General features: G+C 44.7%; 1 protein-coding gene across 1 annotated transcript in view; it reads right to left on the reverse strand.

Annotated features, from left to right (window-relative positions):
* mpp2a (MAGUK p55 scaffold protein 2a) overlaps nucleotides 1-11,871 on the reverse strand; it is a gene marked incomplete at its 3' end in the record, with an annotated part of 38,665 nt that extends 26,794 nt beyond the window's left edge. Inside the window, exons 1-4 of the mRNA XM_080487534.1 lie at nucleotides 11,814-11,871; nucleotides 11,200-11,300; nucleotides 10,289-10,441; nucleotides 9,966-10,136 (exon numbers count right to left, since the gene is read on the reverse strand). Coding sequence (XP_080343660.1) covers nucleotides 9,966-10,136; nucleotides 10,289-10,441; nucleotides 11,200-11,300; nucleotides 11,814-11,844 — 456 coding nt within the window. The 5' untranslated portion in view covers nucleotides 11,845-11,871. The remainder of the gene's footprint in view (nucleotides 1-9,965; nucleotides 10,137-10,288; nucleotides 10,442-11,199; nucleotides 11,301-11,813) is intronic.
* Nucleotides 11,872-16,920: the final 5,049 nt, after the last annotated feature.

The raw sequence follows: 16,920 nt of genomic DNA on the forward strand, positions 1-16,920 counted from the left end.
TGCAATAATTATTCACAGAGCTGGAAATGATTACAAGGAACCCCACATATCGTCAAAAGCACCAGGAGTTTGTTTTAATGAGCATCTTATCTTTCCTAGTTTTAAACATGACATCCTGCAGCCACTGTGTGTGAGAAGGTGGGGAGGCATCCTCCCACCTCAGGAGAACTGCACAGCTGGCCAGAAGGAAGGCAAAGGCTAAGGCATGTTTCTTTGTAGTACTGAGATGTACTAGATTTCCGAGAACCCCAAAGCGGGCTACCATTTGGTTTGGTTCCAATCTGAGATTGAGCATCCGAGATAGTGTGTTGAAGATGGTCCCCCAGAAGTGAGGGCAGGACCAAATCATGTGGCTGAGGGAGGCCTCCATCAGGTTACATCCGACACACAGTGGACTCATTTCAGGGTACATAGAAGACAGTTTGGCCTTAGAGATGTGTGCCCTGTATACAATTTTTAATTGAATTAAACGATGACGGGCACACAGGGAAGATGAGTGGACCAGTCAGCCCAGGCATCTTCTGTTATGCTGACACCCAGGTCCTCCCCCCAGGCCTTTTTGAATTTGTCCACCAAAGGGCTTTTAAGTTCACACACACATCTATATATATAGATCTAGTTTTGAAATCAGGCCTTTGGCTTTAATGAAAGGATATTATCAATTATAGCTGCTTCAGAACAAAGTTGAAGATTCAGACATTTGTGATGACAGAAAATGTCGAATCTGGAGATAGCGAATAAAATCTCATTACAAGAGCTTGAATTTCTCTGTCAGTTCTGAAAAAGATAGTATGGCGCCATCTTTGAGCAAATGTTTAAAACGAGTAACACCTTCCCGATGCCTTCTCTGAAAGCCTGTATCCATTGAAGCGGGTGTAAAAAGTGGATTTAGAATGAGACTCCAGGTGGAAAAGCTGACCAGGCCAAACTGTTTCCTAAATTGGCCCCAGACTTTCAGAGAATGTTTCATCACAGGATTGTGGAATGAGTTAACAGAAGGTAAAGGTAAGCCAGAGCCCAAAAAGAGCCAGAGGGGGGCTGCTGTGAGAAGAGAGCTCCAACCCAACCCAGTCAGGACGCTCAGGACCCCTGAACCAGACATCTCACATTAGCCGCCCAGTAATAATAACGGAAGTTTGGCAAAGTAAGACCCCCATTAAGTTTGGACTTGAAGATGGGTTTTGTTTAAACGTGGCCGCTTGCCGAGCCATAAGTAGGAGGATATGATCGAGCCCAGCTGTTAAAAGAAAACATGAGGAATAAAAATTGTCAAAGTTTGAAAGAGATATAAAAATTTGGGGAGAATGACCATTTTAACAGAATTGACCGGGCCCACTAAGGACATTGATAAGGGTGACCATTGTGCTTTCAGTTGCTTTGTCTGGTTCAAAAGGGCAACCAGGTTTTCTTTAAACAGATCTTTGTATTTTTTGGTAACTGTAACTCCAAGATATGAAAACTCCTGTGCTCCACCCCTCCTCTCCGAATACCAGACAAACCATTGCAAGTGCGAAGAGCAATAGCAAGAGGTTCTATAGCTAAATCAAAGAGCAAAGGGTATGACCAGGGGTCTCAAACTCGTGGCCCACAGGACGTTATTTTCTGGCCCCCACCTTGATATGGAAGTATAATATTAGTGTTGCCTGCGAGGGGAGTGGACCTCCGACGTTGCCACCCAGCCAGCTGCCGCCCGCCGTCCTTCGTTGGGGCTGATGGTCGGGTTAGGCTCAGCTAACCGGCTTCATGCACCCCCAACAACAGCACGGCGTGTAATAAACAGCCAGACAGCAGTCTCCTCTTTTGAGCTCGCCACCCCGGTACTTTCTACCATCTACCAATGCCATGATTGAGTACAACAAGAAAGGCGACTGCTTCTGGTTGTAGCAAATGTCTGTAATTTGACAATGTGATGTCTGTAGTGAAATGCATCAACCAAATCAGATCCAGGGGCTTAAAGCACAGGGGGTTTCGTACTCTTGTTGAGGAAATAGAATAAAGTAAATTCACAACCGCTTGAAGCTGAAGCAAGCCATGTAAAGGAATAAGTCAAGAAGTTGAGCTTATCTTTTATGCTTGTTGCGACTGGTGTAGGTTCTTATTTTGACACTAAAACCAACAGGAACACCACAGCAGGAGGACACTACACATAAAACCTTCTTCACTCCCAGTTGCCAACTTACAACTAATAAACTAAACTAGATGAACTAACCAACTATATGAGCTAAAGAACAAAAACACAACACAGCCATTACCAACACTACAAACCTAATATTACTCCTATAATTACATCTGAAACACCACCAACAGAAACTCCCATAATGCATTGCAGCGATCAGCTCCGTGACGCTACAGGAGATCAGGGTTTTTAGAAGCGTGATGTGAGTGGAGTGGCTTTCAATGTCTTTGAGTTGTTGTGGGATTCATGGTAATTCAGAGTTAAGAGAGCATTAGCCTCTGTGGCTGTGAGCATCAGCATGAAGCATCGGTAGTGACCATCGTACCGCTTTGCACACACTGGTGGTTTTGTTGACTGGATTTATTGAAAAGTGGCGCTCCACAGTTCCACGTGAGAGCCTTCTGCACTAAGCCCAGCCCTCTCAGACAAACCTGGGCCATTTCCCATCATGCAAGGCACTTCTGGATGCAGGCACAGCCTTCAGTGGTGGAAGATATGTTGATGCTATTTTGAAGCTCCAGAAGGAATTTGATCACAGATTTGCAGACTGCAAGACACACAAAGCCACTTTTCAAATTTTTGTAGACCCTCACTTTTGATGTGCAAGATGCTCCTCCTGTGCTTCAAATGGAGCTCATTGACCTGCAGTGCAACTCTGACCTCAAAGCCAAGTTCAGGGACGGGAGTGGGACATTAGACAAGCTTGAGCAATCTTTGAGAGAATTGCCCCCTCGCTTCCCTGAACTTTCCCCAATGTTCAAGCGGACCATGTGCCTTTTTGAGAACACGTATTTGTGTGAAAGGTTCTTCTCCACCTTGAACTTCAGTAAGTCTAAGTACAGGTCCAGACTTAATGATGCTCATCTTCCAGACATTCTGAAGGTCTCAGCTGCTTCTTCTCTCAAGACAAATGTGGCTCAGATATGTGAGAAGAAGAGCTGCCAAGTCTCTGGCAACAAGGAGGAGGCAAGAGAACCCATGTTCAGGAGAACCGTTCATGATCTTCATTCAATGTTCCATTCATGTTCAGTAGAAATCATTAAAACTCTTCATAATGACGTTTGAGGGTTTCTTGTCCAACTTGTTTTGTGGAATCCCTGATGCCCCCAGCCTCACCCAGACTCTGCCTCCAGCGGCCCCCGGGTACATTGAGTTTGAGACCCCTGGCTTAGGGGACACCCTTGATGAGAACCACGATGTAAACTGAAAGGCTCTGATCGTTGGGAGTTGGTACAGATCACGACAGTGGGGCGGGAGTACAGCAACCTGATCCACATGGTAAATGAGAGCCCAAACCCAAATTTATCCAGCACAGTGAATAGGTGCGGCCATTCCACACGGTCAGACGCCTTCTCTGCATCTATAAAGACAACACACTCCAGCTCATCCTCCTGAGCAGTACACAGAATGTCAAAGAGTCGCCTAATGTTATAGTATGACTGCCTATTTTTAATAAAGCAGGTTTGGTCTTTTGATATGATGGAGGGAAGAAGGTTTTCTAATCAGTGAGCTAACACACATCTGGTTGGGTCTTTTCCTTTCTTTGCAATTAGAGTAATACCTGCCTGTTTGAAGGACTGGGGTAGTTGATCCAACTCGCAGGACTCTGAATAGACAGAGCACAACAGTGGTGAAAGTACCCGAGAAAATTTCTTAAAAGGTTCTGACGGGAATCAGGGCCTGGACACATGTTTGACAGCATTGAAGGTATAGCCTTAATAATTTCTAAATCAGAAATTGGCTCTTCTAGTCTTTTAGCAGAGTCCGTGGTGAGTTTTGGAATATTGAGGTTATCAAGAAAAGAGCCAATTGCATTAGTGGTTGCGTGAGACCCTGAAGTATAGAGTTCTGTGTAGAAAGCCTTGGAAGCTGTGTTGATTTTTAGTGGATCAGTTGTAGTCACACCATTACTCGGTTGGATCTTCAAAAAATCCTGCTTTGAATTAGAACCCCGAAGTTGATTGGCTTGTAGTTTATCGGATTTATTCCCATAGGTATAAAACATAGTTTTATTCCTTAGGAGCAGCTGTTCAACAAGTGGTGAGTAAATCAAATCTAGTCTTCAGCTCAACTCTTTTTTTTTTATAGTTCAAGGCATTTATTCTGGGCATATTGTTTGTCTATTTCACTTATTTTATAAACAAGTTCATTTTGTTCCTGAATTGAACTGCGTTTCATTCGGACGGTGTACGCAATGATCTACCCACGCAGGTAAGCTTTGAGTGTATCCCATAAGGTGAGATACGAAGTGCCTGGATTATTATTTGTATCAGTAAGGAAAGCTCTTTCACTCTCTATGAACTTAAATTCTGCATCTGAGAGCAAGGTTGAGTTAAAGCGCCACTGCCTGTACTCAGGAGAAGAGCCAGGATGTAACAGAGAAAGTGTTACAGGTGTGTGATCCGATATAACAATACACTGATATTTACATGTATTAACAAAAGACAGAAGTTGATTATTGATGGGGAAATAGTCCATTCTTGCGTGTGTATGGTGTACTGGTGAAAAGAAGGAAAATCTTGGATGCAGAAAACAGCAGGTGTCGCACATACCAAAATCATGGAGGAAACCATTAATGACATGGGCCGACCTACTCGCTGTGCTGGGAGAAGACCGGTTTAAGGCTGGGTGTAGATCACCCTCAAGAAAAGGCTTATAAACATTTAGATCTGGCAGTAATGAAAACAACCGATGAAAAAACTTTGCATTATCCACATTTGGGGTGTATACATTAACCAGGACCACCAAAGTGTTTTACAATTTGTGTGAGACAATTACATACCGACCGTAGTTGTGTGATGCTACATCATGTGGTTCGAATGGAACATCATGATCAACAAGTATTGAAACTCCTCGAGATTTGGCCTGGAACGAAGAGTGAAAACATGGACCAGACCAACGCAACATGCGACTTGAGTCCGAGTTACGTGCATGGGTTTCCGGTAAGAATGCAATTTTGGCCTTGAGATGTTTTAGGTGCAAAAAGACTTTCCTCCGTTTTACAGGGTGACTTAATCGCTTTATATTCCAGCTCAAAAAATTAAGCCCATTCATTGTGCAACATAAGTTAAAGGGTGGACATAGAACTGGCCGTGGCAACCAAGTGGCATAGATAAATAAGGTATTTAATGTGACAAAATGTGGCATGTTTAGCAGTAACGGCACACCCACACCCTGCCCTCCCAAAACAAGACAGCTGCAATATATAACAAAACAAAAAAAATAAGCAGCAAGCTCTTTAAAATTAACATCTTCTAAGACTTGTCTTCCAAGTGTATCACGTAATTCAAACTGTGAACACAACAACTCTGGCATCCATCCAATAAATGAGAATACTAACCCCCTATTGAAGGGTGCATAAATGTGCCAAGGAGTCAAATTAGTCAAACCAGTCAACTGTCCGCGTCAAAAAAACGACTCAACTAAAATCCGAATTGCTATTGCAATGGCTCGTTTGGCATAATGGGGATTTTTTTTTATGTTACATAAGCAAGAGGATGGATGAAAGTAAGCAGTATTTCTTGTAACTAACGGAAACACAATGCTAACGAAAAGGTCAAATCAGGTTGGAGAAGCCAAGCCCTTTCTAGAGTTTTCGAGTGCGCAGGTATCCGGAGCGACGACTCGGTCCTGGGTCAAGATGTGCCTGCAGACTCTCCTTTCATGCAGGCTGGAGTTGGTGAGGACGGTGATCATCAATAAACTTCCGCGCCTCATCCACGGTAGTGATCTATTTCTTGGCTCCGCTTTTCAGAGTCACACGAAGACGGTCTGGATAGAAAAGCAGGTTTAAAGCTCCCTTTGTACATCTCCGCCATCACGTCCCTGTATTGTACTCGTTGACTCATCACTTCGGTGCTGTAGTCCTCCACAATACGAATCTGATGGCCATGGTAGTCAAATTTCCCTCTGCAGAGGGCTTCCCTGATGACCTGCTCCTTCATGTGGTACCGGTGCAGGCAGAGAATGACGGCCGTGGGCACTGCCCTGGACCCGGCTTGGGGATCAGCGTGCGGTGGGCTCTGTCAAACTCCGGCGGGCTCGGCAGCATGTCTTGAAGGAGCTGAGAGGAAAACTCTTCTCGACCCTTCTCGCTGGACTCAGGCCAGCCAATAATAGGTCTAGTTTAGCCTGAATCCCAGCGAGTGATGAGACTTAAACTCAGCTGCTAGCTCGTCACTGTGTTTTTGGTGAAGTGCAGATATCACGTCGATCGTTAAGCCAGAGCTCGCGTTAGCATTACCAATGAGGTCCTCCTTTTCAACAGCTTTCTTGGGCGGCATTCCAAGAGATTTATTCGTTCCTGGTTTCAGTAAAGAATAAATAATCTTCAGAGTAGATGGCAGATGCAGAAAGTTTAGTAGGAGTGAGGTTGGTATGTAAGAAAAGTCTGGGTTCTGCCGGAGCTACTTGCCTCGTTTCTACTTTGTTTCAGCCATAAACCAGAAGTCTCGCTGCAGCATTTTGAATCAGTTGAAGACTTTTGAAGCAGTTATTGTTTCACCCTGATAATAGGGAGTTACAATAGTTACTCTGGAAGTAACAAATGATGAAGTAGTTTTTCAGCATCACTCTGAGTCAGCATGTTTCTAATGTTGGAAATATTACGGAGGTGAAAAAAGGCAGTCCTGCAGATTGTTTAATGTGGGAGTTGAAGGATAAATCCTGGTCTAAGAGAACTCCCAGGTTCCTCACAGTGGTACTGGAGGACAAAGTAATACTATCTAGTGGTACTAGATCTTTAGATCATTTCTCTCTCAGATGTTTCGGACCAAATATAATAATTTCAGTTTTATCAGAGTTCAGGAGCAGGAAATTACATCTCATCCAACCTTTATGTCTTCAAGACGGCTTCTAGTTTAGAACGTTGGTTATTATCCTCAGGTTCCATAGAGAAATAGATTTGTGTGTCATCTGTATAACAAGTGTTTTTTAATAATATTCTCTACAGGAAGCATGAATAAAGTGAAAAGTATAGGACCGAAGACAGAACCCTGTGCAACTCCATGTTTAACTTCAGTCTGGACTGAAGAGTTATCGTGAACATGAACGAAGTGGAACCTGTCTGATTAATATGATCGGAACCAATTTAGTGCTGTACCTTTAAGCACAGTGTTCTAGCCTAAGTAATAGGATGTTCTGATCAATAGTATCAATGTTCTGATCAATAGTATCAATGCAGCACTGAGCTCTAACAGGACCAGAACAGAGACCAGTCCTTTGTCTGAAGCCAAGAGAAGATGATCAATAACTTTGACCAGAGAGTCTCTGAGCTATGATGAATCTAAAACCGACTGGAAAGACTCAAATAAGTTATTTTTTATTAAATGGTCACATATCTGACTTTTAATCACTTTTTCTAGGATTTTAGAAATAATGGGAAGGTTGGATATTGATACTCAGTGACTGAAACTACTTCCTGTAGGATTTTAGAAATAAAGGAAAGGTTGGATATCGGTCTATAACTTGTTAAGACATCTAGGTCAAAGTTGGGTTTTTTAAGAAGAGGTTTAACAACAGCAACCTTAAAGACTTGTGGTACATAACCTGTTATTAAAGTTATGTTTATCTGATCTAGAATTGATGTACTAGTCATGGGGAAAATATCTTTAAACAGTTTAGTGGGGATTGGATCGAGCAGGCAAGTTGTTAGTTTAGATGAAGCCACGATTGAGGAGAACTTAAGGACTTCTATAGGGTGGAAGCTGGATAACTGGAAATCAGGCTCCACTAACTAGTCTGAAGATGTGGTTGATCGGTCTGTGACTGCTTTGGGCAGTGAGTCTTTAATTTTATCCCTAATAGTTAGAATTTTGTCAAAGAAGTTTACAAAGTCATTACTGCTCAAAGTTAAAGGGATATAAGGTTCTACAGAGCTGTGACTTTTTGTCAGCCTGGCTATAGTACTGAAGAGAAATCTAGGATTCTTCTTGTTTTCTTCTATTAAGGAGGAATAGGAGGTATTTCGGGTTTTGCGAAGGGATTTCTTTTATAGATTAACAAACTATCTCTCCAGACTGTATGAAATACTTCTGAGTTAAGTACCATTTCTTCTCTAATTTTCCTGGTGATTTCTTTAAAGTTCTCATGATCATTATACCATGGAGCTATCCTCCTCTGAGTTGTTGCTTTTATCTTCAAGGGAGCAATGGAATCAAGTGTGGAGTGAAGTAAGGCTGCTGTTCCATCTACAACCAAGTCAGCCTGAGTAAGGCTAATGCTAATGCTAGTGCTAATGGTGTGACAGCTGTTTACTGCTGGATCCACGGATGGAACTGAAGTCAGTATTGATGGGAATACTTCCCTGAATTTGACTACAGGATTGTCTGATAGATATCTCTTATATTTGAATTTATTTTCCGGGGCTATGAAGCCAGTTAATGTAAATTCAAATGATAACAGGAAGTGATGTGACAACAGAGGGTTGTGGGGAAGAACCATCAATTCATCAATGTCAATACCATAAGTGAGGACAAGATCAAGTGTGTGATGAAGATAATGAGTGGGTTCATTGACCTTCTGTGAAAATCCAATTGTGTCCAGTAAAGAGCTAAATGCTATGCTAAGGCTCATTGTCAACATCTACATGAATGTTAAAGTCTCCCACTATAAGGACTTTATCTGAGCTCAGTACTAAAGTAGAGAGAAACATTCAGAGTATGGTCCAGGAGGACGGGACACTAGGACAAGTAGAACTTCTGCTGGGTTTTCTGGTCAGAGTCATGAGATTCAGAGTGGGGGCTTTTCCACCGGAAAGAACCAGGTGCTAGTTCTGGTCCAGGGCCAGACTCAGCACCAGTTCTTTGTCTTTCCACTGCCAAAGCCCCGACCTACCAGGGGCTAAACTGCTGCTACGCTGGCCCAACTTTGTTGCTGGGCCAAAGAGGAGCTAGACTGGGACCCGACGCGTCATCGGGTGGGGGCGGAGTTATCTCTGGAGTTATCTCTGGAGTTATCTCTGGAGGTATCTCTGGAGTTATCTCTGGAGGTATCTCTGGAGGTATCTCTGGAGTTATCTCTGGGGGTATCTCTGGGGGTATCTCTGGAGGTATCTCTGGAGGTATCTCTGGAGTTATCTCTGGAGTTATCTCTGGAGGTATCTCTGGAGCTATCTCTGGAGTTATCTCTGGAGGTATCTCTGGAGGTATCTCTGGAGTTATCGCTACCTAAAAGGCGGAAGCGAGGTTGAACCGGTTTTCTGAAAACTCCAGCGAACACGGAGCCCCAGAGTGGTTATAGAGAAAAAAATTTAAAAAATACGCGTGGGAATGATATAATAAGTCGCTTCCTGAAGTTAATAATATGAGGGAACGGGATTATTTAATCCGCGTTCGCGGAGCTGCGGCTCTCGAGACGCTGCCGCGCTCCTCCGCTGTCAGTCCGCTACGTCGGATATAATTTAGAAGCAGTTTTCCATTGTCATTTATTTTCCACACTTTTCATGGTGACATTATTATAACCAGGTCTTGTTTCACGTTCTGACCGCCGGCTGAGGAGCTGCAGCCTCTGCGCAAGGCAGTGTGAGGCAGCAGGGGGCGCTACGCTCCGCTCCGAGACGCTCCGATATTATTTTCTAACCCACAGAACTACTTTATGATAAATACTTTTTATTATAAAGTAGTTCTGTGGGTTAGAAAATAGGAAGAACACTAAGGGGCATGTCTGTGGAATGATTCTGTTGCATTATTGGTTGTTACATGCCTGTTTGAAAATGAATTAATTAAAGATATCCAGATCAAGTCTTGAAAATGACATTTGGCAGGACATATTGAAACTGTGTGTGACCCACCAGATGCTCGCCCGCCACTTTGCGGATCCCCACCATTCGAATGGCGTCGGGCGGCAGGTGTGTATTGGGCATGTGGCCGTCTTCTGACTCGTGTTCCACAAAGTTGCAGGGGCTGGGGGGGGCGCTGTCGCAGGTCTGTGAGGCCACCGAGTCATGAGTCTCCAGCAGAGACTGAAAGAAACATGTGGTTTTCTGATTCAGACAAGCTTTTCAGGGCTGTGTGTGTGTGTGTGTGTGTGTGTGTGTGTGTGTGTGTGTGTGTGTGTGTGTGTGTGTGTGTGTGTGTGTGTGTGTGTGTGTGTGTGTGTGTGTGTGTGGGGTACCTGGAAGTGAGGCTGTGTGAGGATGCAGGCCAGCTCGGCTGCAGTGTCGGAGCGCTGTGTGAAGGGGTCCAGGTCTCTGAGGATCTCCTGCAGGAGCTCCACGTTGTTCTCCCTCACTGGGGACAGACGAGGCTCCTGCAGGCCGTCCTCCTGCTCCTGACACACACACACACACACACACACACACACACACACACACACACACACACACCATTGTGTGAGAGGTTTTCAGTATGCACACTGCAGATGTGAGACAGCTCTCCTGACTGTGCTGATTTTAAATTTCGTCTTTGTGACCCTGCTTTGATTTTCCATTGAGTTTGACTCTGCAGCTTTGTTTTAGTTTGAAATGTACTGTGGAAATTAGGATTTGTTCATTGGTACTTTAAAAATGTATTGATTTGTGGAAGTGGAGTCTCAGTTTGGATGAAGCATCCTCGGCTTCAACAAAACTCTGGGAAAGCACCAGAGTTCAACTGGATGGCTCCAAATGTACTCCAGAAGAAATGACAACACTGGATTTTACATTTGGGGAGTTAGCCCCTCCCATCACCTCACTGCCACCATGGAAAGATGTTACGCTGTTGGTGCAACAGTTGTCCTCCACACCGTGACCCTCTGATCCAGACACAAGGCGGGGGGGTTCCACACAGAAAGGCCCGGTTGGTATTTGAATCAGGACCTTCTTGCTGTGAGGCTGGAGCGTTAACCACTGTTCCACCTTTCAACCCTCACTACATAAAGAACCAACAGCAGCAATGGCAAACTACATTTTCAAAACTTTGCCATGTAGATAAGAAACTTTTCTGAATCGAAAACAAAAAATCGATCTGTTTTTACCTGGAGTGTCGTGTGTGTGTGTGTGTGTGTGTGTGTGTGTGTGTGTGTGTGTGTGTGTGTGTGTGTCTAACCAGAGGGCTCTCCATGATGCCTTTGAGGTAGATGAGGTCCAGGTCATTGGCAGTGGTGGAGCTGGTGGTGCTGTCGCTCATTGCGTCTAACACCTGGGGGACTATCTCACACACACACACACACACACACACACACACACACACACACACACACACACACACACACACACACACACACACACACACACACACACACTTCAGGTCAGTACACACAGAAACGCTGCAGACGGGTGTGTTTGTGTCCTATGATGTTTTGGAGAATCCTGAATGTGAGAGAACATTTCCATCTGAACCGACTGTAAGTCGGTGGCGCTCCAGATAGACCAGACCTGCTGCGCTCGGTGCAAATGTGCAGCTGTCTTTACATGAGGAGGCTCCACCAGTAGAGAAGCTTCATGATCATGATGTTACCATTAATCTCTCAAATATTTCAGCTGTAGTTTTCATTTTAGCGAACATATCTTCCAGACTACGATTCCATTTTTTGGATTGTTTGTTTATTAGCCCATTAAGTCCCCAGGGTCACTTCCATGATTTCTGCTTTTATAGACAGACCCAAAAGAACCCGTGATGAAGTTCCAGAACAGTGGAGGACGGCGGGTGTGGGCTCTCACCCGGCTCTGTCCTGGTGGAGGCCACAGGCATCGTCCTTCTTCACTGAATCTGAGGTCTGAGGGAGGAAACACAACGAGTGTCATCATTCAGTCTGGAGCGACATGAAGGAATCTCTGAGGGGCTGGAACAGAAGCATTACTGTGTGAAATGAGGGATACTCAGATATCAATGTTTTTAAAGAACAAGTACAAGTACCAACCTGTAGCTACAAGTACCGATACAAGTACTTATTAAATGTTCAAAGCCTGATTCAGACTTCATACGCAAACAATAAGTGAAGGCGTTGTGTCGCCTTGAACCATCCCGAAACGCTGGAGCACGTAGCACATAGCATGTAGCACATAGCATGTAGCATGTAGCATGTAGCATGCAGCATGCAGCATGCAGCACGGCTCGGAGTAAAAACCTCCTGATCCACTGAGCAGTTCAACTACTGAGCAACATGGAGCTAACTCTGCTGGTGATGAATTGCTGGTGATGAATTGCTGGTGATGAAGTTGCTGGTGATGAAGTTGCTGGTGTTGTACGAGCTATCTTTCACCTCCTCTTGGTATTTTGTCAGAATATAAATTACAGTCTTACTTTTGTCGTCCTCATTAATGTCAAGATTCTCCAAACCGCCGCCATCGCTCAAGCTCTTGTTGGGCGGCGTTGCTGAAGCATGACGTCACGTACACCTCACGGGGTTGTATCAAGCCTACAAGTACTCATGCAGTATTGGACGCGATCCTCTACACAGTCATCAGTATCGCTGCATCCCAATGTGAAAGTATGACATGAATAGGAGCACGGTGCTGCAGTGGTCAGCACCCGGTTCCAGCGCAGGCCAGTGTTGGCATCTTCTCCCTATTCCAAGGAGGTGAAGTCCTTCCTACGACTCCAGAGCTTTACCTCTGCAGTCTGTGAGAGGGTAGGTTGGAGCTGTGAGACTTGAAACAGGTCAACGAACTAGTCATTCCCAGCTGACTTCAGACTGAAGCAGGAGCTGCAGCACAATCTGGCACTAATGAATTCAGAGTCATTTCAGTCTGTTGACGCTAAAGATCCAGGAAACCAAACCTGTACACAGGAACACGTGGAGTGTTTGTACTCGCTGATTATGCTCTGTACGAGGGCTGAACGACTAATTGCATTCGCGATAATATTGCGATAAGATAAAACGTGATTTTCTAATCGCAAGGGCTGCGACTTGACTGCTCATGTGATCTGGTCACGTGACGACTTGCGTGTCCTGCGCGTATCATGCACCCACATATACGTGGTGAGCGAGCGGAGCAGAGCAGCAGTATTACTCCTTATGAACATAATTCGAAACAGCAGGAGGAAATAACTCCGACCATAACGGAGTTCATAGCGAAAGATATGATGCCCATTTAATGGGCTGGACATTAAGGACTGTCCCACCGTCCAGGGCTGGTAAAAGTTTTGCTCAGGCAAGTGAATCATCTGCCCACCTTGCCTGAACGGGCTCGTGGTTTTTAGGGACGGAGCCGATCTGATCCGGGATCGGGTTCCGATATCAACGGAATTCATGGATCAGAGGTTCCTGATCCATGATCCTGGTCTGCTTCATGATCCTGGTCTGATCCATGATCCTGGTCTGCTTCATGGTGCTGAAATGATCCCCAGTGTTTCCCTGCTGCTGCTCTGCTCGCTGGCTGCAAACTGTGGACTGGATTTCCTGAAGGGAGGCGGGTCTCAATGAGACCAGGAGGAATGAGTCAGGAAATCCAGTCCACAGTTTGCAGCCAGCGAGCAGGCTAGGGAAGTAGCACGGTGCTATCCAACTTTTCATGGCAACATGTTGCTGTTTGGACGGATTTTAATCTCACAACACCACAAAGCAACACAGCAACGTGGATGTTAGCGGAGCAACACAGCAATGTGGATGTGAGCAAAGCAACGCAGCAACGTGGATGTTAGCAGAGCAACACAGCAACGTGGATGTTAGCAAAGCAACGCAGCAACGTGGATGTTAGCAGAGCAACACAGCAACGTGGATGTTAGCAAAGCAACGCAGCAACGTGGATGTTAGCAAAGCAACGCAGCAACGTGGATGTTAGCAAAGCAACGCAGCAACGTGGATGTTAGCAGAGCAACACAGCAACGTGGATGTTAGCAAAGCAACACAGCAACATGGATGTTAGCAAAGCAACAAAGCAACAAAGCAACAAAGCAACAAAGCAACGTGGATGTTAGCAAAGCAACACAGCAACGTGAATGTTAGCAAAGCAACAAAGCAACATGGATGTTAGCAAAGCAACACAGCAACGTGGATGTTAGCAAAGCAGTTGTCCAGCGAGGCGGTCGCTTTGTAAACAGACGTCTGCGTTTTAAAACTCCAGCTCTCCGAGGAGAACGGCGCTGACCGCGGCATCAAAACAATGACCAGCAGCTCCTCCAGGCTGTCAGCAGGCGATTCACACCTCCGTGAAGCTGCGTCCTACTCCACGCTAAACTCCCTGAAAATAGTCCCAATCATTTGTGTTGTTCGAGCTGGAAGCACTGCTGTTGCTGCTGCCTTGCTAAATAATTTCCCCAACGATTAATAAAGTGATTCTGAGGTTCTAAAGATAGAACTAGTTTATTTTGAGATGATGACGTCACGCAGACCCCCACATTGTCCAAATGGAACAAAAATACTTTGATCCTTAATGTCCAGCGCAGCATTAGTATAGTGACCCAGCCTGGTTTAGGGCTTTGATCCTTAATGTCCAGCGCAGCATTAGTATAGTGACCCAGCCTGGTTTAGGGCTTTGATCCTTAATGTCCAGCGCAGCATTAGTATAGTGACCCAGCCTGGTTTAGGGCTTTGATCCTTAATGTCCAGGGCAGCATTAGTATAGTGACCCAGCCTGGTTTAGGGCTTTGATCCTTAATGTCCAGCGCAGCATTAGTATAGTGACCCAGCCTGGTTTAGGGCTTTGATCCTTAATGTCCAGCGCAGCATTAGTATAGTGACCCAGCCTGGTTTAGGGCTTTGATCCTTAATGTCCAGCGCAGCATTAGTATAGTGACCCAGCCTGGTTTAGGGCTTTGATCCTTAATGTCCAGCGCAGCATTAGTATAGTGACCCAGCCTGGTTTAGGGCTTTGATCCTTAATGTCCAGCGCAGCATTAGTATAGTGACCCAGCCTGGTTTAGGGCTTTGATCCTTAATGTCCAGCGCAGCATTAGTATAGTGACCCAGCCTGGTTTAGGGCTTTGATCCTTAACGTCCAGCTCAGCATTAGTATAGTGACCCAGCCTGGTTTAGGGCTTTGATCCTCAATGTCCAGCGCAGCATTAGTATAGTGACCCAGCCTGGTTTAGGGCTTTGATCCTTAATGTCCAGCGCAGCATTAGTATAGTGACCCAGCCTGGTTTAGGGCTTTGATCAGCACAATGGACAAGTGGTTGGCTTGTTGTGGTGAACGCTTACAAGACTGCTAGTAACAGTACTTAGTAAGTTTACTACTGTAAAGTAGTAGTAGACGATAAATAAACTTTCTTTCATATTTTTTATTTTTTTATTTTACCCCCTTGTCCTGTTGGGCAGCTTGACCAAACAACATGATGTGATCTAGAACCTTCTGGAGTCAGAACAGATTTTGCTCTTGAACAGGAAGAGACCTGGAGTCTCCTCCTGTTGCTGCTTTATTAGAAGTTGGTATGGCTGCTGGACAGAGAGAGGGGGGGAACGCTCAAAGAGAGAGAGGAGAGAAGAGAAGAGAAGAGAAGAGAAGAGAAGAGAAGAGAAGAGAAGAGAAGAGAAGAGAAGAGAAGAGAAGTGAAGAGAAGTCTATCTAGACAGTAAGATGATTTCTTAGATTAACCAGCCTGAGCAGCTCTATCTAGACAGTAAGATGATTTCTTAGATTAACCAGCCTGAGCAGCTCTATCTAGACAGTAAGATGATTTCTTAGATTAACCAGCCTGAGCAGCTCTATCTAGACAGTAAAATGATTTCTTAGATTAACCAGCCTTAGCAGCTCTATCTAGACAGTAAGATGATTTCTTAGATTAACCAGCCTTAGCAGCTCTATCTAGACAGTAAGATGATTTCTTAGATTAACCAGCCTGAGCAGCTCTATCTAGACAGTAAGATGATTTCTTAGATTAACCAGCCTGAGCAGCTCTATCTAGACAGTAAGATGATTTCTTAGATTAACCAGCCTGAGCAGCTCTATCTAGACAGTAAGATGAAGCAGGAACATGAATTAACAAAGAGGAAACAACAAAAGAGGAACATGATTTTTAGAGTTTGAACAAATGATGATAGAGAACAAGCAACTTCAGAAGCACCTTTAGTGAGGAGTGGAAGTGTGTGTGTGTGTGTGTGTGTGTGTGTGTGTGTGTGTGTGTGTGTGTGTGTGTGTGTGTGTGTGTGTGTGTGTGTGTGTGTGTGGTTTGTCCACTGTCTGTGGCCGGAACTGTCTTTCATATTAATACATGCTTCATGTGACTTTATCTTAACATAAGCCTCGTCCATAAGAAAGAACAATTTATGTAGAATAAATCTGATATTCTTTATTATAATACACATTGATTTATTGCTTGTGTTTGTTCAAAAATACATGAGAAGAGGAGCTTGAAAAAATAATCGCATATTAAATCGCAATATTGAGGAAAAAAATTGCAATTAGATTATTTTCCAAAATTGTTCAGCCCTTCTCTGTACACCCCTCCTCCTCTTTACCCCCACCCTGATGTAGCCCAGCGAGGCTGAGGCAGAAGCAGCGACGAGGAGGGGCAAGTGGGCGGGTCCAACCAATACAATGACAAACAACACAACCCCAGGGCAGAGGACAAAGAGGCATCTACAACAATATCCATCTATTTTTCTCTGGGAATGAAGGCCTTCTGCTTCACGGCTCCCGGCTGCCATGGAAACCCGTCCACCATAACTTTGGTCTTCACACACATATTCCCACTTAGACTGAGCAGGCGTTATGCAACACTGCAGGCAGGGAGTGTTAACAGAACCTAATGGTGATATCGCAAACGTGGAGTCGCTCTGAGGCTGCACCATAACTTCCTTTGATTAACTCTTATACGCCACGTATTCCCTTCAGCCAGGACTGGACTTGTTTCTGTTTTCACATCATGCATCCAGGGGTGTTTCAG

Source organism: Lipophrys pholis (genome assembly GCF_963383615.2).
Source record: "Lipophrys pholis genome assembly, chromosome: 19".
Taxonomy (NCBI): domain Eukaryota; kingdom Metazoa; phylum Chordata; class Actinopteri; order Blenniiformes; family Blenniidae; genus Lipophrys; species Lipophrys pholis.